The sequence below is a fragment of the Colletotrichum higginsianum genome, chromosome 4, assembly GCF_001672515.1.
Source record: "Colletotrichum higginsianum IMI 349063 chromosome 4, whole genome shotgun sequence".
In the NCBI taxonomy this organism is placed as follows: Eukaryota; Fungi; Ascomycota; class Sordariomycetes; order Glomerellales; family Glomerellaceae; genus Colletotrichum; species Colletotrichum higginsianum.
Genome location: NC_030957.1, coordinates 4,171,378 through 4,195,147, shown reverse-complemented (window position 1 = coordinate 4,195,147; position 23,770 = coordinate 4,171,378). Strand labels below are relative to the sequence as shown.

General features: G+C 52.8%; 9 protein-coding genes across 9 annotated transcripts; 4 read left to right on the top strand and 5 right to left on the bottom strand.

The window, feature by feature from the left end:
• Window positions 1–1,102: 1,102 nt before the first annotated feature.
• CH63R_06566 (uncharacterized protein) lies at window positions 1,103–2,191 on the bottom strand (the record flags this gene model as incomplete). The annotated part of the gene is made up of 1 exon (XM_018301541.1): window positions 1,103–2,191. The coding sequence occupies one exon, from the start codon at window positions 2,189–2,191 to the stop codon at window positions 1,103–1,105; it is 1,089 nt and encodes a 362-aa protein (XP_018159391.1).
• Window positions 2,192–4,370: 2,179 nt separating this feature from the next.
• Window positions 4,371–5,252, bottom strand: CH63R_06565 (uncharacterized protein; the record flags this gene model as incomplete). The annotated part of the gene is made up of 1 exon (XM_018301540.1): window positions 4,371–5,252. One exon carries the CDS (start codon window positions 5,250–5,252, stop codon window positions 4,371–4,373), a length of 882 nt encoding a protein of 293 aa, XP_018159390.1.
• A 3,195-nt stretch (window positions 5,253–8,447) lies between these two features.
• On the top strand, window positions 8,448–8,853 carry CH63R_06564 (uncharacterized protein; the record flags this gene model as incomplete). The annotated part of the gene is made up of 3 exons (XM_018301539.1): window positions 8,448–8,609; window positions 8,680–8,711; window positions 8,739–8,853. The coding sequence occupies 3 exons, from the start codon at window positions 8,448–8,450 to the stop codon at window positions 8,851–8,853; spliced, it is 309 nt and encodes a 102-aa protein (XP_018159389.1).
• A 1,117-nt stretch (window positions 8,854–9,970) lies between these two features.
• On the top strand, window positions 9,971–12,251 carry CH63R_06563 (uncharacterized protein; the record flags this gene model as incomplete). Its single annotated transcript, XM_018301538.1, has 2 exons — window positions 9,971–10,208; window positions 10,552–12,251. 2 exons carry the CDS (start codon window positions 9,971–9,973, stop codon window positions 12,249–12,251), a joined length of 1,938 nt encoding a protein of 645 aa, XP_018159388.1.
• Window positions 12,252–13,290: 1,039 nt separating this feature from the next.
• Window positions 13,291–13,872, bottom strand: CH63R_06562 (uncharacterized protein; the record flags this gene model as incomplete). Its single annotated transcript, XM_018301537.1, has 1 exon — window positions 13,291–13,872. The coding sequence occupies one exon, from the start codon at window positions 13,870–13,872 to the stop codon at window positions 13,291–13,293; it is 582 nt and encodes a 193-aa protein (XP_018159387.1).
• Window positions 13,873–15,150: 1,278 nt separating this feature from the next.
• Window positions 15,151–16,602, bottom strand: CH63R_06561 (endo-beta-1,6-galactanase; the record flags this gene model as incomplete). The annotated part of the gene is made up of 1 exon (XM_018301536.1): window positions 15,151–16,602. One exon carries the CDS (start codon window positions 16,600–16,602, stop codon window positions 15,151–15,153), a length of 1,452 nt encoding a protein of 483 aa, XP_018159386.1.
• Window positions 16,603–18,131: 1,529 nt separating this feature from the next.
• CH63R_06560 (uncharacterized protein) lies at window positions 18,132–18,941 on the bottom strand (the record flags this gene model as incomplete). The annotated part of the gene is made up of 1 exon (XM_018301535.1): window positions 18,132–18,941. One exon carries the CDS (start codon window positions 18,939–18,941, stop codon window positions 18,132–18,134), a length of 810 nt encoding a protein of 269 aa, XP_018159385.1.
• A 461-nt stretch (window positions 18,942–19,402) lies between these two features.
• CH63R_06559 (uncharacterized protein) lies at window positions 19,403–20,680 on the top strand (the record flags this gene model as incomplete). The annotated part of the gene is made up of 6 exons (XM_018301534.1): window positions 19,403–19,675; window positions 19,753–19,829; window positions 19,895–20,151; window positions 20,211–20,270; window positions 20,333–20,595; window positions 20,648–20,680. The coding sequence occupies 6 exons, from the start codon at window positions 19,403–19,405 to the stop codon at window positions 20,678–20,680; spliced, it is 963 nt and encodes a 320-aa protein (XP_018159384.1).
• Window positions 20,681–21,642: 962 nt separating this feature from the next.
• On the top strand, window positions 21,643–22,326 carry CH63R_06558 (uncharacterized protein; the record flags this gene model as incomplete). The annotated part of the gene is made up of 2 exons (XM_018301533.1): window positions 21,643–22,227; window positions 22,291–22,326. 2 exons carry the CDS (start codon window positions 21,643–21,645, stop codon window positions 22,324–22,326), a joined length of 621 nt encoding a protein of 206 aa, XP_018159383.1.
• Window positions 22,327–23,770: the final 1,444 nt, after the last annotated feature.

The following is a 23,770-nucleotide window of genomic DNA, read 5'->3' as shown; positions in this document are numbered from 1 at the left end:
AAGTGGAAGTGAAAATTGAGAGGACGCAAGTTGTGGTCGGAGTTGTATGGATCTAACCTTGAAGATGCTGGGAAGGCTTGAAAGAGCGACAGGAGGCGTGGTGGTTATGATAGAGAAATGGTTTTCTAGTAAGGTGAGGCAGGCTGAGCAGAAGTGAGAGGTGAGAAGACGCAAGTCGTAGACAACTGTGTAGGGAACTCAGAGATAACGACGCGTTTACCACGCCCAATCAGTGCCAAGAGCTGGAGGCGAGTTGGATTTCTGCCCCAGAGGGCAGGAGCAAGAAGGAGCAAGCAGGGTGACTGTGTACAGGAAAGCAAGGGCAATTTCCCAGCAGAAGAGGCAACAAACTGGGTTATCATGGATCAAGAGAGAAAGAGAGAGAGTGAGGGCGCGGTGGATGGCTTAAGTCTCATCCCACACAACGTTAATAATTCAGAGCCAACCCTCTGGAATGCTCGGTTGCCAACAGCAATCATCTTGCGTTCCAGCGACCCTATTCAGGAAACCAAGACCTCCAGATTTTGTTTTCATGTCTCAAATGAAGTTACTGCTGCTCATGGGTAAGGCGGTTACAGCCATTAGTAGTATCATTACATCCGCGTCGAAACTTGACCCAAAATGTATTGGTAATTTTCAACCCACGTGGGCAGGCCAAGGTCACCCGGAAACAACACAATCGCCAAATTGGAAGGAGCAGTAAACCTGGGGAAATGCTTCAGCCCGAGTGGCCTGCGGAATGGATTATAATATCATAAACATGGCTCACGTGACTGATCTCCTGCCTTCCCAACTCGTCAGACCCTGGAACTTGAGAGATTTCCAGATTCGGTTGGAGCTTATCCAGGGGTTATGCAGTTGGAAAAGTGGCTGATTTATCTGTCTCATGTTTGCTACTCACACATAGACATAAAATCACCAGACGATGGCATTCCGTAATGTCAATTCCTCTACCTCTCTTCATCTCTCTCTATGTGTAATTCTTTTTCCATTCTGCCATTCTCTCTTCCTTTCCTTCTCTCTCTATATGTGTGTGTGTTTGTGTCTCTCTTCCTAACTCTCCGCGCGTATATCTCCCTCTCGATATCTCCTGCGACCTCTCTCAAACGTTGTTATCGGAAACCAGCGTGTCCAGTCGCTCCTCTGTCCCGCGAGCCCAGCTTTCTTCGCCATACTCTCCCTCTTCCATTATGATTCCAAGATCAGGTCGGGATCTGGTGAAAGCAGGGGTAGCACCGACAGAGGCAGCAATCGAGGCAGCCGCAGCCGTGGCAGAGCCGGCACGCATCGACTGCTGTCTATTCGAGCTGGGGCCACTGATAATGGCCACAGGCGCCGCCATGCCGTTCTGGATGCGGTCGTTCATGATGATGCTCTGCCGAGCGATCTCGACGTCGTGGAGCGCGCTCCGCTTCGAGCCGCGGACCATGATGAAGGCCGCCAGGGACCAGATCAGGCCCGCCGCGCTGACGGCGATCCAGGCGAACCACTCGGGTCCCACGAGGCCCCGGCTTGCGAAGTAGATGAACAGCGCGATCGAGGCGCACAGGCTGACTGCCATGAGCATGCCGACGGCCGAGATGAATCGGAAGACGTTGCGCTTTGTGCGGTATCGCTCGCCGACGAGAGCTTCGCCGTTTCCGTAGGTTCTAACAAGGTGGAGGCCGAGGGCGCGGTCGACGCAGCCGATGAACGTCTTCTTCTCCCTGGGGTTTCCGAAGTCGGCCCCGCGGGGCAGCTGCTGGCGCTTCGCCTTCGCATTTAGCTTCGGCACCACCTTGGGCTTAGGGTTGCCTGGGACTTGGAGATGGTCGGAGGACTGCGGGAGCGGGGTGGGCGATACGCTGCCTCCGGTGTCGACCCGGGTGACCCCGGGTTCTGCGTTCTTAACGCGGATTTCTGGGATGAAGGGGATTGCGCCGCTGCAGGAAGGAGAAGCGATCGAGGCCTTGGGAGACGGGCAATTTCTGGGCTGGTCTGAACTCGGCGCCATCGAAGCGGACGAGAGGCTGGCGTGGCCGGCGCGGTCGACATTGGCAAGCAACAGCTCTCGGTGCTTGCGGAACAACATCTTCGTCTTCTTCTGGGGAGGCTCGTTCGAACGCGTCTTGGGGGTCGTATCTTGTTGCGCGTCCTTCGAAGGTTCGAGTTCGATGGTAGAAGCGGTTCTGTCAGAGCTTGAAGAAGCCATTTTGTCTTGTTTGGGGGGTTTTTTTTTGATAAGGGAATATTCTTCAGATAGTTTCTGGGACGTAATGAAACTTTGGATGTGATTCTTCCTCAAGTTAAGTAAATGCTCGGCAGTCCCTTGCCTTCTTTGTTCTGAAGAATGCCTTGTTCCCTCGCCCTGTCGCCTCGAGCCCTGCCAGCGCTTGTCTCTACCTGTGCGGCTGTGTGAACACAGCAAGAGAGATCCTGAACAATGGTCCAAGAGATGCTTAGACGAATATCGAGACGAGACCTGGGGCGAACAGAGACCCAGACAAAGACCAAGACGAATGCCTAGACGACGAAATGCTTAGATAAAGGTCACCATGGAACCCCAAACGAAGATCAGGATGAGCCCTAAGAGAATATCCAAACGGATATGTAGAAAAGTTTCCAGACGAATGTTCAAAAAAAGAAAACACTGAGACGAACGTCAAGGAAAAGTCAGGACGATTTCCTGTGTGCAAAGGCCTCCCCAGACCAGCTGACGATAGGCGTCCATGACAATAGAGCATTTTTAAAGAAGCATAGTCTGTTGTTCCTGAGCCTGCTGTAATAAGAGGGTTACATGGTTTCTGTAGATAGTGTTAGTGTGCGGATGGAGTGAGTTGTGACAGGCAGCACTTAAGTGGCTGTGGTGAAGGGTAAGTTTGAATGCCATGCAAAATACCTACCTAACGAACTTAGACCCTATTGACTACCTAAGGTGAGGTAAGGCACTGGGATGATTGTACTTCTGAGCAGTGACTGTTTTTGGGAGAGTACAAAGCTGCTATAGTGAAGACAAGAGGGGAAGGGGTTTTAATACTAGACAAAGAATAGTTGTCTGTCAGGAGAGAGTAACCATTTTGAACGGTAGCTCATTTGAACAAGGATCAAATAAACTGTTCAAGGGAAATAGAGGCATCAGTTGCTCTAGGCAGTTCAATGAAAGCCATTGTTCAATCCAAGAGGCTTTGCTACCTTGCCCTCATTTTCTCCTTTTTCTATGTCAGCCTTAAAGTTGACTTGCTTTAAGATTTAAAAAGTGCAAGTTGGCAGGTAAGTAGTTGCTTAGCAAGCCAGGAGCGCAGTAGTCTGTAAATCTTAAGAATCCAACTAGACATCTAGAATATTAGATTTTCTAATGCTAAATATCTTAAGATCCTTAATAAGATAGTAGTACTATTATGCAAAAGGAGGCAACTTAGTATTTTAGTTTACTAGTTAATAAATATAAGGAATTAGCTAGCTAGAGATAGAGTTAGCCTAAATTAATTTACTTACTAAGTTATACACTAGGTGTATGCATACTTCCTCTTAGTCTAGGTGTTAATGTAAGTTAATACTGGAAAGGCGTATACTGTAATTTGCTAATAAGTGGCTGAGAGGAGCATGCAGCATACTCAGGATGTAGATGGTTTCAAAATGTCAATAATCATCAAGGCAAGATGGCCGAGCGGTCTAAGGCGCTAGCTTCAGGTGCTAGTCAAGTAATTGGCGTGGGTTCGAATCCCACTCTTGTCAACTAAAGTTTTGCAATTCCATCCAGGTGAATAGGATAGAGATGTGTTTCTTTTGTTGTTATCAAGGATGCAAAGAACCAATGGCCGCAGCGTAGATGAAAGTCTCTCAGGACTTCAAATTCGAGTATTGCCGCCTTCGCTTTAACTAATGTTCGTTTGACTGGAGTTGGCTTCGCTTTGGTTGTGGGGGCGATGAAGACGGAACTTTATCAGTCGATGGGGTCAAATGGGGGAACATCCTGGACCCCCTTGCTGTCTGGTCATAATTCAACATATGGAAAGAGCAGGAAATCCAACACGGCAACCAAAACATGTTCGGTTGAACATGCAAGTCAGGATGAATCATTGCATCTTTCTGAAATTGACTGCCGACGCGCACAAGGATAAGGAAAGTAATGACGTGAAGGAAAAACTTGGTGCCGGTTTTCGTAGCACTTGGGATCAGAAGTAAGGCTAGAACTCGGCATCGCTAGCAGCGGATGGTAGCTTGATCTAGAGGGACAGGTACAACGACAACAAGGTTAGACGCAAACGTTAACCCAAGTCATGTATGACCCTTAACTCCAATCGGGTTGCGCACCGAATACGCTGTTGGGTTTACAATACGACCCTATCTGGGCTAGATCCCATTCAGCACTGACACCGCCTTCCACCCTGTCAAATCTCGTCCTCCCCTTCGACGCCATCTTCCCCTTCGACACCATCTTCCCCTTCGTCACTATCTTCCCCTTCGACATTGTCATCTCTCTCTTCCGACTCCTCCTCATTCCCGGATGATTCCGATGACTGCAGCGAAAGCCTTGACAAGTCTCGATGGGGAGATGTTCGTCGTCGCCGTTTCTTGTTGTTGGGCAATTTGCGGACTTCATGCAACAGTAGGGTCCAGTCCGTTGCACTTTGCACCGGACCGTGTTCAGTGATAAGATAAGGATGCGTCTTATCCACCGTGTTGAAAAGCAACCACGTCAGGGCCATCGAATAGCTATCCCCCTCGACGCTGACTCGGATGAACTCCACGTACGCCACGAATTCAGCCGGCGTCGGCGAGTCGGAGATCTTCGTGTCCCTGAGCCGGTCCATGAGCTCGATCGATTCGGCGGGTGTGGGCTTGCAGTACGTACGGATGGTCTCGTACAGTTCCCAAGGCGTCGCGTGGAGTTTCCCGTGGGCCCCCAGGCCCGAAAGCACCACGTCATCGAGAGACTTGGTCAGGATGTTGTAGACATGACACTTATTCTGGTACCACTTGGAAAATCTATCGTGACCAACGGCTGGCTGCTGACTTGTAGCCGCGGCTAACATTGCAGTTTGATCCTTGGTCAGGTCGAGTAGCCCGATGAGGTTTCTATTCCACGGCTCGTAGTTGTTCCGCCCACGAAGCTTGATGACCGTATCGTCAGGCATAGCTGCAAGAGGTCCTTCTTCTCGTTTTCTTGAGTTTGCGAGCGGTTGATTCGTTGATGCCGAGTCAACCGTCGACGGCGATGCGTGTACTGAGCGCGGGTGGCGGTGATTTGGGTTCAATGCCGGAAGCATCATGCTGGATTGTTTTCTGAATTGGGAATATGTGGCAGCTAAAGGCTGAGAAAAGTACTTACATCTACGTTCGATGACCGTCTGGAAATCCGGAGTGCAGTCTTGATTCAATACTTCCAGGACTTCCAGGCTTGTCCAGACATTTAGAGGTGCTGGTTGAATCTGGACCATTTCCCTTCGTTCCCTTTCCAAGTCATGTCCTAGAGATACAGAATTGGAAGGTGCATCAAAAGCTGGACTCACGGCTGAATGCAGATTCTTTATCGAGTGTGCCATGTCAAAGCACACTACGATGTGAAGGAATTAAGGCCAAATTCTTGAAAGACGAGAAGCGGGGTGGGGGCGCGTCGATACATGGAGAATCCCCCCCAAACCAACTAAAACGGCTTGGACATTTTACAATCTTGAGTTTGCCAAGCTCCAAGTGTCTTTTTTTTTTTTTTTTTGCCCTTCCACAACGGTCTATTAGGGTAATCTTGGAACCGCTTCCACAAGCAGTAGAAGCCGAGAAGCCATCAGCGGCTGCCACACTAGAAAGATAGAGGCTGTCGAATTGCGGCAGGGCAGGCGATAAAGGTTGATGTAAGAACATCAAAGTTATGCAGAGGAGCAACAGCAGCCAAAAGACTGGTAGGCAATCTGTGCCTTGGCCCTAACCACTTGATGCCAGGAGGGACGATAATTTTCAGGCCAGAAGCAGCTGGGTTGTACTATGTATGGGATCCGTCCGAATTCTTGTGCCCCTAGTCAGGCTTCTATCCACCCCCACACTTACCCCTCTACTGGTTTAGGTTTAGCCAATATTTGTGATACTTCTGGTAACCTGCTTGCTTGCTAGTCAGTACACATGTCGAGGGTCATAAAACTTAGCCCTACAACACTGTACGTGTGGAGTCTAAACTGTACAGGAGGAAGCGCCTGACAGCCGCTTTTGATCAATTCAACGGTGTTGACGTTTGAATTGATGCTTCTGTTTACGACCCTGACCGTCGACAGCTGGACTTTCAGGGGCGATGCGATTTGAGGAGACGACTAGGAACGGTGCCCCCGTAGGTGGCGCATGCTCTTCGACACTGTTATGATCTTCTCTTTCGAATGGTGCCTATTTTCGGATTAGGTGCTGGCCCAAGGTTTACCTGGTTCGGAAAAGGGGAGGTAGCGAGGTTGAGCCGAATGAGCGGCGGAGCGATCACTAATATCCCGGTTCTGGGAGAGTAAGGTTTCGGTCTACTCGGCATGAATGGCACAGCAAAGGCGGTATCGGCCAAATATGGAGTATGATTCTGACGATTCTGTTGGTATAATAATCCCCGCCGATACAGGAACTTTCAGGGGTGACTGTCTAAACTCCGTAGCCCATCACACATCCGAGTCGCGACGCGGCGGGGAAAGGCCTTGCTGGGTTGCCGTTGCATCCGTACAGAGTACTTGGAAGTATGTATGGGACGACTTTTGCAGCTCGCTCTTGCCATCCCGAAGAAGCCCTGGTATATCCCTAGGTTTTGTTGGTACGAAGTATTGGCGGGATGAGGTGGAATTGATGACTGTTTGTCGAAAGCCTTCGCAGGCGATCGTGACAGAATGAGAGCCAGTTACCTGTATCACCCAGCGCTTCTCATGAGCTCTATTCATGGCCCATCTAAAATCGCTCTGACGCTCTAAAGGGTGGGACAATTAGAACAGGGCCTTGATAGCGAGGCAGCAAAAGCCGAGGAGACTCTTGAACTGAGATGCCATGCTAGATTGGCACTCATGATACCGGTACAAAGGGACCTTGCTGTCCTTGACGAGAGGGAATGAGTCTCGGACGGCCTAGAAGCATACTTGGCCGGGCCAAACATCATGACTAGTGATGGGGGAATCCTAAAAGTCATTTTCTCCCGCGATGGCCTGAGCCTGTCGTGGCGGAGATATGCCATACCCAAAAACTTACACGGTTCTTAATCCCTAACCCCAGCCCTACTTTAGATGAGGTGTCGCTTATCCTAATCAACGAGGGCAGTATTAGCTCCTATATCCTAGATTTCTCGAGTCTCACACTTTCGCGGACAATAATCTGCAGCCCAACCCCGACTGGACTTCCGTCGCATTTTGACCACTGCTTGCGGACATCCTTACGGCAGCCGAGGAAAGCCCCATCTCTCAGAATCCGATACAAGAACTGAGGGATTGCTTTAATATGATGCTGCGGTCGCAAACCGGTACCAAGCATTGATGTGCGCCGAGTCATTCGGCTACAAGATGTGCTGTGTCGAGGCCCACAACCAGATTCGGCGCCCCGGAACCGCTGCTCGAGTCTGGAATGAGCTATGAGAGTCATTTACAACTTGACAGGAGAACCTTAATTGAAAACCTTGTGTGCTTCTCGGAAGACCGCCGGTGGAAAACGGAGGATAGGAAAAAGATACCCCGAGCGTCGATCTGAGTTATGTACTGAGTAGGGGTACTGACATCGACTTTTTTTTTCTGATGCTGGCGGCTCGCTATGTGCACTGTTTAGACCCTTCGCCGTTCGTCTCGGATTACAGCATTCTCGTTATGCATGATCTCCTGTTGTAGTGACTGGGAGCTTTCACAGCACAAGGGAGTCTATGGCAGCAAATCATCAAGGATGGCTGCGAGCCCAGACTATTCTGCAAAACACCTGGAATCTTGACGGAAGAGAAATCTGCCGTTCTTTCTCTCCCTAAACAGGGGACGTCCCAAGAATGACAACTTGACGACCCTATCATCCTTGCCCATTGCGTTCTCTCAGCATCTTCTCCTCGACTCCACGCACAGCACAATACAGTGGTCCCTGTTCCGGATTCTTCGGCGCTCCCCGAATCTCACCTATCTCCACAGGAGCCCCATAAAGTCCAGCGTTTGAGTTTCAAGTCCACGACTGGATTCCTTGGCTTCAAACAAGAGCAGCTACCATCACTGATACTGTTTACGGGCAGCAAGTCAGCCGAATCCCTAGCCTTGTCTTGATGCTACTGGTGGATATGAAGACCAGCAAGGAGGTTCCGAGGCTGTCTACCTGCATGTTCATAAGTGATTCGAGTCGGGCTGGACTAGCAATCGTAGAGGCCCCGGGCTATTTAAGATGGCAACATCGCCCACACAGCGCCAATATCTCTTCCATGCCAATTTCCAGCAACACATTCCTTCAGTTGACAGTACTCAAGTCTTCCTACAATCCTTCAAACGTTCAAGATGCAGTTCTCCACCATCATTGCCCTTCTGGTTTCCGTCACGGCCGTCCACAGCGCTGCCGTCGCGGAGCCCGATGCCCGCGCCGTCATTAAGCTCCTGAAGCGCCAGGGTCTCTCGCCCGCCGAGTGCGCCGCGAACGGTTTGCCCCACTGCAATTCCAGGGTGAGCACCGCCGTTTGGTTCAGGTCGAGGTGAAAAGAGAAGTGGGAGTCACTAACACCATGACCTCTAGAACGAACCTTGCCCCATTGGCTGCTTCTGCCCGTAAGTTTCTCTTCCAAGCTCAGCCAGTTGTGTCATCTTCGGATTACCCCAGGTGATTTGTCGGCCTCTTCCCAAACATACTAATTGTATCTATAGCGGAGGAAACTTGCCCGATGGAGGCTGCTGTGCTGGAAGTTGCTAGAGGAAGTCAGATGCAACAGAAGAGGGGAAAAAAAGATAACCATACAGTAGAGGGGTGGTTGTCTAGGACCTAGTCACCACGAATTGATAGCCCTCTCAGGTGCCTACACAGCCTTCTTATGCTTGAGAACCCCACCCCCCCCCCCCAAAAAAAAAAACCAGCGTCTTGCTCCAAGCACATGTCCATCCGTTCGCCGTGAATTATACCATGCACATTATACATAGCATTTGTCGACCATGACACGATCCCCCTTCGCTGCCCATGGCGGCGCCTAAGGTGTGTGAAAGGGCTTCCGGGGAAAACGCTGACCATGTTGGGTAGACGCAAGTCTCGGAGAACCTGCAACAGACGTGCACAAGCCAGTCAAGGCAGCGCGCAGCGTACTTTCACTGCGCATCGTGGTCTCCCAAACTCCATCGTCGGTCGTCCGTCATTTTGGGGTCTGACCGTATCAACGACTAGCCCCCGGAGGCTCTTCGAGACGTCGTCCAGGCAAGTGGATTTTTTGGCGAGGGCAAACGCTTTTTTTGCACGCGCAATACAGCTCGAATTCAAGCAGGCAAGCACTATCCTCATTGGCGCCAGAGGACAGAGGGCAAAGTACGGACTTCGCTGTGCAACTCCGTCCCCAGGACGAGAGCGTCTCCCGCACCTGGTTCTTCCTGAAACTGGCCGGGGAGACCAGAGAGACACAAGCCCTGGCCCTGGTCAACAAGCGCCTGTGTAATCTGAAGTTTTGATGTTGCTGTGGCGAGGAACTTTCAGGAGGGCGAGAATCCTGTCTCGGGGGGTCGGTAGATCCAAACGTTGGGCAAGTTGATGGACAGGACCCCATATTTGCCAAGGGTAGAAAATTCAGAGTATTTTGCTCATAAACCCTGTAGGGATAAAACTGGTAAGTTTTGTACACGGATAGACTGGGCCATCGCCCTTAATCTATTAGGGTTGACCAACCATTTCTCCTAGTACGCAGAACCCATTTGCACTATCTCAGACAGTACTTAAGAAACCAATTGGTTGAAGTTGTTGCGCTATACACGTGCGCAGAGTATTTGTGGATCTAACTGTAGGCCAGGGTTATTGAGGTCTTCCCGTACGAGAGGGATGGGTCGTCGCGATGTCCACCATCGAGGCTCTTGATGTATCTCGTATCTTGAACAAGATGTCCAGGTTCTCCGCATGCACCTGCACCAACGTCTCCGCAAAGCGCCATTCAATCTATCTGGCCGGCCCCAAGCACCAGCCGGACCCTGCTTTCCCAGACCAATTCTTGGGCCATCCAGATGCGACAGAAGAATGGTTCGCGGAGGAACCACGCCAATCCGGCCCATCGCGGAGGATCCAAGGAGACAATCGTTTGTTCTCTTTATGGAGGGGGGCGGTCCCACAATCTCAGCTCTTCTCGGCACTCCAGTCAGGGACCTTGGACAGCGCCTCGACCCAAGTCAAGTTGGCTGCTACCGTCTATCTAGTCCCGAATGTAGTTTAGGTCAGGCAGGCTGTTGACGACGGGATAGTGTACACTCTGACCACGTCAGTAAACTGTGAAGCCCAGCCTGGTCGTGGCCATATTTTTGACACATGGGTGGAGGGGAATCAAATAGCTGTGCTGTCCTTCTCAGCAATTCTTCATCTCGGGCTTCTTCACATGTTTCAGCTAGCTACTCTCTCAACTGATGACTATGGACCAATTCCCAGCTGCGCCTGTGTTCCAAACAGAAATCAGCCCCTCATATACAGGGAGGATCATACTGCCGCCAGAAACCCGCCTGGCGGATGCATGGCGGTACGTTGTCGGGCTTCGCGATCCCTCGACGAACAGAAAGACTCTTCTCTTGCGTGCGTTCGCCTATGTCGGGTTTCTCCTGTTTGGCTACTCCGTTGGAATGCTTTTTACGGCGCGTACTCTCGGAAAGGGCGAGCCGAAGCTTGTAACAGGGATAGAACTCTCCCTTGTCGCCTTTACCTACGCCGCCATCACCGTCGTGCTGACCACCGCTACCGACGCCGCTGGGCCGCACTCCTGGTGGGCTATGAAATGGGCCGCCGCACAAAAAGCCGACCTTTCCGTCAAAGACATCAGGCGAATTCTTCGGAGTGACAGCGTCCTCTCCGCGTCCAAGAGTTTGCTCATCGGCTCTCTAAGGGCAAAGCTGGCCGCGGTCTTCTACCTCTCCCTAAGACTCGGCCCTCCGTTCGGCTTCTCGCTCCTCTTTGGCGGATATACGGTGGAGTGCAGCGAAGAGGGTGCACGCTATCCCTGGGAGTTTATCGTGAGGACCAACTTAGGGCTTCTCCTATGCGGCGGCAGCCTTACCGTTGGAGTCCCGGTTGTCTGCTCCATCATCTTGCTCCTCTATGCCCGCAAGACCGACAGCGTGCCGCGGTCCTTGCTGGCTGTGGCCATCTCGCTTTCCAACGTCATCCAGCCCCTTCAACGACGCGGGACAATGGCCCCGAGCAAGGCGGTCGTCAAGAGACTCGACAGCACGCAGCGTTTCCAAGCCGTCCGTTGCAACATGAACGGCCAGTTCGTACTCGAATTCGCACCCTGCGAGCCCCTCATCCAGCCCTCGCCAGACGCCGCGGCCGAAGGGTCTGCTGTGGATCTTACCACCGAGCACAGCGGCTCGTTCCTGGTGTCACACGCCAAAAGGCTCGCTCCGCCCATGGCGGGTTCCCTCCTTCTTGCTATAGGCCTCCAGGTATGGCTACAGACTGTCAGCATCAGAAGCCCTGACGACGCCAACATCTGTCTTCCGATGGACCAGATCTTTGGCTACCCGGGCGCGCGGATCGGGCTGAGTATCCTGGTCAGTTTCTACGGTATTGCGATTGCCGCCGCCTACGAGCAAATGATGCAAATTTACCGCTGGTCCGTTGTCCACCGGAACCCCGTAAATTTCCTCTGGCTGGAGAATGTCTTCCAGGGACACTTCCTCCTATCGTACTGGTGCTTCAAACATCTACCCATTCTGGGCGGCCGCGCCTTTACCACGGGCCTACTTGGCACCGTCGTCACCCGCCTGTGCGTCGGCTTCATCACGCCGCTGGCACTGCTGATCGGCTGGGACTCGGCCACGCAGTCTACAACGTACAGGGACGCCGTTTTCGCGATGACATGGGTCACGTTTGGCGGTATGGTGCTTTCTAGTGTCGTTGTGCTAGCGTCGACGCGGAAGGATTACGTTCCGGACGATGACCCGATCGTCACGGCGGTAGTGATGCAGGACCTAGTCGAGCTGCTCCGCGAGACAAACGGGACGGTGAGGACAGAAAAGATGAAGATAGGGTCGGTCCAGGTCCATGGCGTGGAAGCTACCCCTACACAGGATTCATTTTCAAGGGTTTCGGTTCGGCAAGAGGTTGAGGCATTCAAGGCTGGATGGTATATATGAATTGTGTTGAATTACGAACTACCGGTTGGCGTTGGGCACTTCGGCTAGCCTCCTTTTTTGGACTCGAGCGACTGGCGAGCGGCATCGTTGAGGGCGCGCATGTGATCAGATTAAATCAAGACCTAAACCAACAGGGCTATACGAGCAATGAGTACACATATTGTGCTGCCATGCCGATGCGGCTTGAAGCAAGTGTCGATACAGCTTGGCATTGTGGTTAAAGACGAGTACTTCTGCTCTGTGACGAAGACGTGTTTATCCTGGTATTACGAAAAAAGAGTATGAGATGTTGATTGCTGTATGCAGTTGACGGCGTTGATTTTATGACATCATACGCGAGGCTACCCAAGACAGGCAAATGAAGCTGACATGTATGCATAATTAGTGATTTATCCTTCTTTTAGGTTGATTGTGCTTGCCAAGGCTCCAACTCCGCTCAAGGCAGGCCAACAGCTTTGCTGCAAGGAAGCAGTTCTCGGCGATGCGCGTTCGCGTGACTTTGGATGGCGGGGATCTGACAAACGTGGCATTGCGGGCATTGAGCCCAGAGGGAGGAGACGAAGTTGGCGTGCAACGGTAATAAAGGCAATGGTTGATCGTAGAATGCATCAAGCAGTGAGTGGATAAAAATATCACGGGGTGAGACGTACTCAAACCAGTTGCACGATGTTCAGATGCACACCAATTAATTAGACCACTTAACGCAGTGGTTTGCAAGCCGAATCGATATCCTGGTCCCTTGACGAACTTGTTCCATGCTAGCTCAAACCCCATAGCTAAAGTTCATTCGCTAACGTCGTGTTCAGTTCCTTCGATTCGTAGTGGTCGGTCCTGAAAAACTCCGTGTACTCGTCTTGTGCCGAACATCTCCCATCGAGCTGTCTTTGTTAGCATTCGTGAAGTCATATTGCTGGGGACATGCCATGTACTTACCCAGTTACCTGGGACGGACTAAGTTTCCCAACCCCATGCCACCGCCGGCAATATCACTGCTGTGGTCGCTCGACGGGTATCAGACTTTGGGGCCCGAGTAGCCTCACTAACCAGAAAGCTTGGAATCTTGCTTCTCTTGGCGGTCGACTGCTCGTAGATCCGCAACGAGATCGTCCCAGATCAACGTCTGCCGATATTTGTGGGTGCGGTAGACTTCACCGTGTCGATCTTCGATAGCGTTGAGCAAGAGCAGGGAGACAGTTTGCGAAGTGCTGTCCTCTTCAAGGCAGATCCTACCCAGGTGGAAGTAAGACAGGAAGACCTCCATGCTGGTAAAGTCACTGAACTTGGCTTGGGTAAGTTTAGTGATGGTGCTAGCGATGAACCTGTGGTCCCTTCTGAAAAGGCTACTGGCTGCTTGAAAGAGGCGCCAGGGATAACCACGTTCGTGAATGAGCCCGTGGGCGCTCAGAGCAAGAAGAATGGTATCGTCAATCGAGTTGAGAATGAAGTTGTAAGCTTCACTACAGACCTTGAGACTTTGTACCAGCGCAGGACCGCCCGTAGCAGGGTCCAATTCGTCGCAGATGATTATAACCAGCAGGCCCTTGTCAGAAAGGTGTTGACGGATAGATGTGTCCCACTTTTTGTAGTTTTCCTTGCCGCGGAGGACCACCGGTGCGTTCATATCGATGACTAGTGTCTGCTTGACGGGTTTCTGATCTGGCTTGGGGGGTTTTCGCTGTTTCTCGAGCGCGATGTGTGGGCCACGGCTGGGATGAGTGGTAATTGTTGGCGATAGAAAAAACGGGAGCAGGGTCGTGTGCTGAGAGCTTGATCAATCCGGCGAGTGAACTGTCCGCTACCTTCCTGCCTGTGGAAGGAGACGATTCTTGCGCCTTCCTGGCAAGGCATCCAAAAACAGAAGGCTCGATTGTTGGATCCTACTCATTCTTTCTTGGGTCTTGCTATAATCATAACACTACGTCTTAGTCCGTTTTCTCGTTTCTTTCAGGTCGAATTGATACCAAATGGGACATTACAAAGAGTGAAGGGTTTGGTGTTTTTTCCTAGGCTGTACAGACAAGGTGGTCTACGTTGTTCTGGAAGGGACTGCAGTGTTTCTCGTCTTGGTATGGAACAGTGCCTCTATAGATGGGGTTTGGCGGTCAGTTTCCATCTAACAAGTAAAACATCCACTCAAGCACTGTTAGTGTAGCGGTTATCATCCCAGCCTTCCATAATCAGGCAAGCTGGGGACCGGGGTTCGACTCCCCGACAGTGCATCACTTTTGTCTCATCACATTTCGTTCGCAATGTTTCCCTTTTGCATCAACATTAGGGTTATTGTGAAGGCTATTGTCGTTCTGTGGTCTGGTTTGGGATTAAGAGTGGTTGATGAGGGATGCTGTGACTTCGTCGTGGCACTGGGCAAGTACAGGTACCGATAGTGCAAAGTCAGCACGGGCCGCCGAGTTCAGCATCCAATGGATTCCTCAGACCCATGTTAGACTGTTCTAAGACAGGCAGGTGGGGGGGCAAATGGCGCTCAGAGCGTGTACTGGGTCTTGAGAGACTTGCATCGCCCTTCGGTAACAAGTCACTGGAGGAGGAAGCAGGTGCAGACTCGGGACGGCTGTACATCTGGTGGAATCAATTCTCGTACACTCACACTCTTTTACAATTTGGACAAGCGGATGCTTATGTATTTCTGAGCATGGGCATGGAATCTGGTCTCTGTTTGCCCACGAGCGAGTACATCTCCACCGCCATTCCGCTCTCCACCAAGTAACTCTGTGTGGACTTGCTTCACTCAACATGCCGTTATTTGTATAGTCGAGTCGGAGCCCTTCCCTCAGGTAACGTAACAGCAGGAAACAACCGCTTCGTGGCAATTCAATTCGCTTTCAATTCAGAAAAGACAAAACATGTATGTACGTAATCGATGCAGTGCCCGCTGATGACACTACAACTTGACGTTCTCAATCTCAAACGTCTGCACCATCTTCTTCTCGAAGAACGACCAGAACTTCGTCCCGCTCATCGTCGTGTCATTCGCCTGGATATACCGGTCCCCGCTGGCCCCGATCTGCGTCCGCCACCGCGTGACCTTGGCCCCGTTCGTCGACGCCTGCGCGAACCTGCTCAGGTCGAAGTTGAGGTACTGCGCGTCGCCCCAGTTGACCGCGACGATCACCAGCCTCGACCGCGCCGCGTCGTACGCCGCGACCACGTTGTCCGCGCCGCCGTCCAGGATCCGCATGCCCTCGCGGATGTGCCGCGCGAACTGCGCGAGCACAAAGTACTTCTGGTTCGCCGCCCCGACCGTGCCGGCCTCGTTGTCGGCGTCCACCACGCCCCAGCCGCCGCCATCGAGCACCTGCCAGTACACCCACGCCGTCGGCCGCAGCCACCGGAGGTCGAGCAGGAGGTTGCTCGCCAGCCGCTCGCCCGTCGCGTCGCTCTCGCCGTACTCGCTGTTCCACACCCGCAGCCCGCTCGCCGCCGCCAGCGACGAGACGAGGTCGCGACGGCCGTTGGCGTACTGGTACCCGTGGACGTTGACGCGCGCGACGTGGCGGAGCGCGCCCGCGTTCGCGAGGCCGGTCAGGGTGGCAGCGGCCTGGTCGTAGTACGACTCGTCCGACGCGGCGATGGTCACGGCGCCGAGGCCGCGGCCGTCGAGCTCCGTCCGCAGCGCGTTGATGATGGTCGCCTGCGTGGGGACGTCGATGTGGCACCCTTCTTGCGTGCCGTCCGCCTTCCACCAGTTGGCCGACGGCTCATTAAAGGGCTCAACCGATTCGAAGTCGATGCCCCAGTTGTCCCGCGCGTGTCGGGCCACAGTGGCCATGTACACGGCGTGCTGTGCCAGGTTCCACGGCTGAATGTTCTCGCTGCCGTCGGCGGAGCCGGACGGGTTGTGGTTCTTGGTCATCCACCACATGGGCGAGTTGGAGAAGAGCTCGAAGCGGTTGGCGCCGCGGCTCTTGGCCTTCTGCAGCATGGCGCGTTGCGCTGTGTCGACGTCCCACCGCCACGAGGACGAGGCAGGGTCCGCGCTGGCCCAGTCGACCCAGTGGCCCTCGATCTGCCGGGACAGCATCATCTTGGGCGAGACGACCATGCGCTCGCCGTTGACGGCGTTCCAGCTGCAGGCGCCGGCGTTGTGGCGGACGATGTTGAAGCCGAGCCCGGGGAGGCTGGCGCCGCCGAGCGAGGTCGTCTTGGTGGTGAAGAAGATGTCGGCGAGGTCGTCGCGCGTGCCGAAGCGCCGCGCCCACCAGGCGAGGGAGGTGCCCCAACCTTCCCACGTGCCGTGGTCGGACTTGGCGTCGATGATGGTCGTCGTGTCGGCCGCGACGACGGACAACGAGGCCAAGCCGAGGGCCACCGCCGCGAGAGGATTGAAGTGCATGATGAAGGAGTGAGGAGACGAGGAGGGTCTTGCTGAGCCTCGGGGGCCCGTCGACGCGCGGGAACGGCCTTGTTTACATATTTCCTACCCGTCTCCCGTTTCATTTCATCCACAAGCTACGCGGGCAAGCTCGTCCTCCAAAGACGGGCAGGGGCGATGACTCGGCGGTGGTGGTGTGCTGCAAGATGATCTACAGAGTCCAGAGTACGCTGTACGAGGGAGTCGGATATCGTAGACGGGGATGCACGGCCCGCATGGCAGCCAAGGAGATGAGCCACTATATCGAGCCTGTGACTAAGGCCGCGCGCTGCTGGTTGTCGAGAACCGTTTCCCCGTTTCGTTTTTAGAGTTACATTGCCGTCGGCACGTGGGTGCCGCCTGACTGGGATCCGTCAATAAAGTAAATTATCGGTAGATTAAAGCTTCGGCCGATAGTGCCATTCAAACGCTTGAGGAGGCCGGCGAGTAAGTTCAGAAAGCTGGCTAAAGGCAGTACACCAATCGCGTAAGGGACACAAGGTTCGGGGAACAAACGGTCTATAATGCCCGCGAATGTTTATCCTATCGTACAGAATTGCTCAAAAGACGGGTCGCAGGGATGATCAACGTTGCGGTCCTAGGACCACACACACACACAAATGTAGCCATTCCCAACCCTTAGTTGAGGCCCATAAAGCTTAAGCGTACCCATTCCCGAGGTGCTATGCTGAGTCGCAGTACTGCTTCCAAAATTAGTTTAGCATTCTGCCAGCTTCCATACTCCAAGCCCCAAACCTAATCCTGTGTATCTCGCCTCCGGTATAGCTGCCCATTCAAGCAAGGTGTCCAGAAATAACCCAATGCCCTGTAATTGCGACCCCTCAAACTTTGATAGGGTGTTATGCCGCGTCGTCTGTCGAGTTTGCAAATGCGGGGAAACGGTCATCTGATGGTGACTTGCATTGTGGTGTGGGTGATAGCAGCTTCCCTTTCTGCAGCGGAAGATGAAAGTGCGGGAGTTGGTGCCGTTGGTCCGGCTCCGACATCCGCGAGCGAGCAAGCCGTGTCTTCCGACACGAGCTAAGTGTGTGTTTTTGCTTGCTTTGCTTGCTTTAGTGCTCAGGTTTGCTTGGAAGAACTAGCTTGCATGTCGTCGTTAGCCCCGTCCAACATCAATGAGTAGTTAGTGTCACAACTTACGGAGTAAAGAAGGGTGAAGTCCACCGGGGAATCCTGTCCAAGCCTATCTTTACGCGAGCCAATAGCAATCTTGATGAGGCGACTGGTTTGCGGTCAGATAAACCCAAAGCTTCAAACAACCAACATATTAACGTACCATTGTGAGCCCCTGGAATCCAACGGATGACTGAAATAGGATATGGAAATCCTATTCAAAGAAACTTCCCTAAGATCTTGCCAGAAAATCTTGAAGAGAGCCAATGATAAGCCTTCCTCATGAACGCGTTAAGAGCGCCGGCATCCACGTCTCAAAGCATGACATTGTGAGTGTCTCGAATTCTGGCAACCTAGCCGTTGGAGAAATCCATCTCTCAACGAAAACCCTTCAAGACTGGATACCGCTTCTTCATGCCATCGAGCAAATCGAGAGGGTACGGGGGTTCGGGCCGATCTTGAACAACTGTGCGCGATGTCCTCAAGGCTGCCATTTCATCGCGTGCGGCCTCCAACTTGCGCTTCAAGTTCGGCATCGTCTCGCTACTGATGATACTGAGGAGAAGGTACAGCCGCCTGAGCTTCGAGTTCCATTTGTATCTATCGGTCTCAGCCTTCTCGACAGAAGCGAGAAGCTCGGGAATCATCTCGGCAGGGTAGCGGACGTATCCCGGAGGGTTACCTGCCTGGGTTCTCTCAGCATCCTCAACGGCTTGCGCGAGGCGATCGCTCGCGGCAACTACACCGCCGTCGAGTAGTCCCAGGGTAGCACTATCTTGGTGATGGTGGAACAAGTCGTTCAATCTTTTCATCTCGGCCCTGCATTTTCTTACCTCGGCGATGGCACGATGGACCTTCGCAACGGCCATGGCGTGATCGAAGCGCTTCTTCTGAGAGGGAACCAGATGAGGGCGCTCAGTGGGCGGTTTGCTGGGAGTGGAAGGCGCCGGGGAAGTGCTATTAGATTGGGTGTCCAGGTCGGGGGACTTGCCTCGGGGAGCGCTTGAGAGGTCGAGGGGGATGGGATCATCGTTGTACGGAGTGGCCTCATCAACGAACGATTTCGTATCAGAAGTTTGGACAGCGGTTGTGGTAGACGGCGTCGCGGCGGCCGAGCTTTTCTTGAGCGTCCGCTTGTTGAACTTGTTGGTCTTGGCCTTGCGACGGGGCATCGGAGTTGAAGGCATCTCGGCGGACTCTTGGTCGTCTTGGTGTTTGTCCTTGGTGGCGAGAGCAGAGTCGGCCAAAGGTGAAGGTATAAGTAACTGTACATTGATAAGTAAAAATAGGATTTAAGAGTGAATAAGCCTGACTGACGGCTGTGGGCAAGCTTGCCAGCTGAGACGGGCGGCGTTGTCTGAGAAGATGGAGGAGGCAGGAGAAGAGGCAGGAGCGACGGCGGCTCCACCAGCACCTTCCTCGGCGCTCACACTGCTTCCACCTCAGCGCTCACATCACTTCCGCCACTGATTTTTCTACTCTCCATCATCACCGCAACGGTTTTCTTCTTCCCTTGAATTCTCAGCAAACAAAGTTTCCAGCTTTCTTGCTCAAACCAACCGCACATACACTTCCACGGATCCAAGATCAAAAACCTAGACGAAGACACGGACTGAGGGACGTCCCTGATTCTATGGCCATGTCTACAATGGAATTTGACCTTTTTCAAGGCATCAAAGAGGAGGATGTCAAGGTGAGCCCCAACAATGGCTGTGAGTCGGGGGGAGAAAGTCACAAGGCCACCTCCGTTCAAGGACAGCACTCTCAGGCCTCCCTGAGCTGCCTTTGGCCGGAAGGCCCGTCTGGCTGGCTTGAAGGCCCCCCGACTTGGGTTTTCAAGGCGGATCAGGGCATCGTGAGCCTCACTGCCACGACTGAGAATGGCACGACCCAAAAGGGCGAGAGCTGTGAGCAGCCGGAGGTAGGGTCCTTTCTCCCATTCACCACACCTCTTGATATTCTCTCCTTGAAAATCCCTTGTTTAACCTCTTTATCCAGCATCCGACGAAAAGAGAGACGAACAGCTCTCTTCAGACGAACGAACAAAACACCAAAGACAATCTCAACAATATCAGGTAAGTTTAAACCCATTATATCATCCCTTCTTTGGTCAAGGGGCGATTCTGATCTTTGTGGGCAGCAACACAATGGCCGACGCCAACTTGTTAGCCCATCTCGGAGGACAGCTGATGGAGTTGGCGCAGCAGACGGGACTGCCCCCAACGACCATCATCCTGTCTTACGTCGAGCTTCTTATCCGCAACGACAACGAGATGGGTTCGGGCCGAGCTGCTATTGTCGACCTTCTCAGTCGCAATGTTTCCAATGTGAGGGCCATGCTCGCTGATCAGGCTGGCGGAAGCCAGAACCCCGTCAAGAATCCCGCCCCCGGCACCGGTAGGCCTTTCCCCATTCTTCTCGAAACTCGAGTCCAGGCTCTGATATTGTTACTATAGGACCCATGGCTCCGCCTGGTCGAATGTTTCCAATTCCTGCTGCTCCCATCCCCAACATTGGTACGTTCTCCTAGGCGCTAGCTCGAAGTCCCCGTGCAAACTCTGACTTTGGGACGGTTCAGAACTTGCGGCTCCGATTGCCCAGATGATTCCGCGTCCTGCTGCTCCTGTTGCCGCAGTTGCTCTTCCTGCTCCGGTTGTTGCTGTTGCTCCCGCTCAGGCTGCTGCTCCAGCTGTTGCTGCTCCGATCCCAGCCAATCCGGTCCCCCAGGCTCAGAACCAGGCCAATGCTGCCCAGGCTCAGCCTGCTCAGGCCGCCGTTGAGAGACGGTTCAGCTGCCGGTTCTGTCCCAAGAACTTCACGCGCCAGTCGAGCGCGAACCGCGTAAGCATTCTATCTATTAAACTCATTGTGGACTAGACTGACGCTCACATAGCATGAGAGAACCCACCACCAGGACCAGGCATAGTAGCGAAAAGAAGCCAACGAAAGGATAATATGACGGACGGAGTTTTCTCATCAGAATGGATTGCTCCAGATGAGACACGAGATCACTTGAGATGGTGTTAGAAACAGACGAATCCTGCAGTGTGCTACTACATATTTCGTCTCTTGAGACTGGTTTCCGTTTCGTCGCTGAAACACAATCTCATTTCCTATGCTCTCTGAAGATTTGCCTCGATTATGCTGTTTGTTGCATCCCTAGTTGATGTTTCGTCCTCCTAACACAGAAACTCTCCGTCTTATATCACTAAACAGCCTTATTTCATTCTAACTCTTGCAGCTCTCGTCCCTTAGAAGACCGACCTGTATAATGATTCCCCCCTAAGTTGCATCTTATAGTTACTCTTTTTGTCGTTTAGACTCTTATCTATAAAGGGCTGCGGGATGAACTACTAGTTAAGCTGTCTCTTGTTTTGTCTTTTTGCTGATCCCGTCTGGTTTCCTGGTACGTGGCTGTTCAGGAAAACGTCTAAGGAATTATCTTAGCTAACATCTAAGGGATAATCTAGTAAATCATCTGGGAACCTGTCCCAGAAACCGTCCAACAAAACGCCTGAAAAGAGAGAAATCGTCTGGTAGTGTTCCGTCCAAGCAGGCTCAAGAATTCAGCCACCCCCTTTTGTGTCCGCTCTTTTCTCTCATCACAACGGTTCGTCCTGTCTTTAATTCCGCGGAATGCCACAACATGACGCTCTCTCACCCTCTCGCCCCTCACCGTCTCACCCTTTCACCGTCCAGATGGGAAAAGACTTTCGACTTCTCACAGCGCAGGCTTTGAAAACTTTTCTTCACTTCACCCTTCTCCTTCACCATCTCCTAAATTTCTGCTCAGAAGGCAGCACCCAAAACAGCATCATCAAAGAAAAGCAAGCAAGTGAGTCCACCTTGTCCCTGGTGACAAAGCAAGCTACTGACCTCTTCTCAAGAATGGCTGCTCCCCTCGGAAAGATGGTACTCGACGCGCTCGAGGGCGTCGCGAACAAAGCCGGAATGCCCATCGAAGAGGTTCTCAAGGCAGCTCAGGGAATCGCCGAGCAGAATCTCGTCAAGATGGAGCCGGCTGAGGCAGGTGAAACCGTCTTCCAGGTCAAGCCCACTGTCGCCGTCGCCGCCGCTGCCGCCCTTCCTGCCAAGGCCAGTTCCTCCAAGCCCGTGGCGCCTCAGGTCCATCTTCCCAAGGCCGCTATTCCCCAGGCTCCCGCTTCCAGCTCTCGAGCTCCCGTGGCGTCGTCGTCCAAGTCCGCGGCTCCCAAAGCCTCGTCTTCCAAGGCTTTGTCTTCCAAGGCCTCGTCTTTCAAGGCCCCTTCGAAGACCGCCGTTGCTGTCAAGGGAAAGCAATCGGCCCCCAAGGGTCCGGTTCCCAAGAAAACCGCTTCCAAGGCCAAGGCTTCTGCCTCGGACTCCGACACTGCCGCGTCTGAGGGACCTGCAAACGAGGGCAGAGCCAATCAGTTCTCGTGCGAGTTCCCCGGCTGCACCAGAGACTTCGTTCACCGATCTTCGCGCACTCGGGTATGTCATTTTCCCCGAGGGAGAGGTGCTCGTCGAGAACTCCACTGACATACCAGGGAATAGCATTACAAGCTCAACCACGACAACTGGCGCCCCTGAACCTGAAGGGTTGTTCTTTCTTTCTAGAGTATGAATCGCAAAGAAAGGTAATGGTATGGTGGACTGGCATTAAATGGTGAGTCAAAACCTGGCGAAAACTTGGCTGGACGGAACTCAACTGACAGTATACCCCACAACAGGCAGGCGAGACGCGACTTATCGATTTGCGTGCGATTATAGATCACTGCAATACACTTTGCAGTAAAATAGCTAGCTTAGGATCGCACGATTTGTGTTCGATGACGATGCTTACCTTACTTTCGCGCTATACGGCGGCTGTGGTGATATCGTGAACCGTGTTGACCTCAGAACATTGCCTTGCTTTCCGCAGAGCCTGATGGCTACCAAGATTTACTTGACAGGAATCTTTTTGTGCTGTGTGAGAAAGCCGAAAGTCCTGGTTCCCTCCCTATTCCTGGCACCGATGTCACATGGGTTGGTCGGTCCAGCCTTTCAGGTAGGTGAAGTTATTCGGGACAGCTAACAGTTTATCTGTGGGAACAGGGGTCTTCCGGTTGCTTGCAGGTTTCTATTTCACCCCGAGCAATTCAAGGTGTAACAACCAGCATGAAATTGGAAGCCTGGGATTGCCCAAATCATCCCTAGCCATTGCAGACGTACCTCTGCTCTCATCCCCGTCAACAAGGGCTATAGCATGCAACTCCCGTCACGCCTGGCATAGACCACAAAACTCAAGGTTGATCTCTCAGACTCAGTTAAAAACGAAGCAAGACTGACGGTGAGCCCACAACAGGGTCCTACAAACTGGCATGAAGAGCTCCCATGCTTTTGATCATTCATTCGGCTGTAGCCACCGAGTCACGACTCATACTCTGCGAAGTACCGAGGCGACCACAAACAAGGCGATGATAGCGGGCCTAAAGACCTCAAGAGAATAACATTTCCAAATCGCATCCCGGCCGAGCCATCTTGTTATGTCTGAACTCTCTCACGAACATTACGGACCACAAACGAGGCCTCGAGGACGCGAGCACCACCTAGGAGGACATGAGAAGGTCTAGCAAGGGCAATTGGCGGGATATCCCACCTACCGCGGGGCAGATGCTGCAGAATCAGACCAACGAATAAACTAAGTACTGCACCTGCGAATAGCTGCACTTCGGACCGTTACAATATACGCTACTGTAGAACCAAAACCAACCCCGTCATCGACATTTAATACCTGTGCAGCTCTCAACTCTTCTCGGTAATAATGCCATTGACATTGTCGACGACTGAAAATTCGACGACATCGAGCCCCGCACTCACAACGCCCGCCCTTCACCGCATCTGTCAGATCCACACGCCCACCCGCCTCCACTCCATCGGCCAACAAGGCAAAGATAAACGCACCCATCACCAAGTTCCGACTCCCTGGACCACCTCCCCAAGAAGGTCCAGGAGCACGTCGACAAAGTTATGCTCACCACGCCCTCTGGCCGAC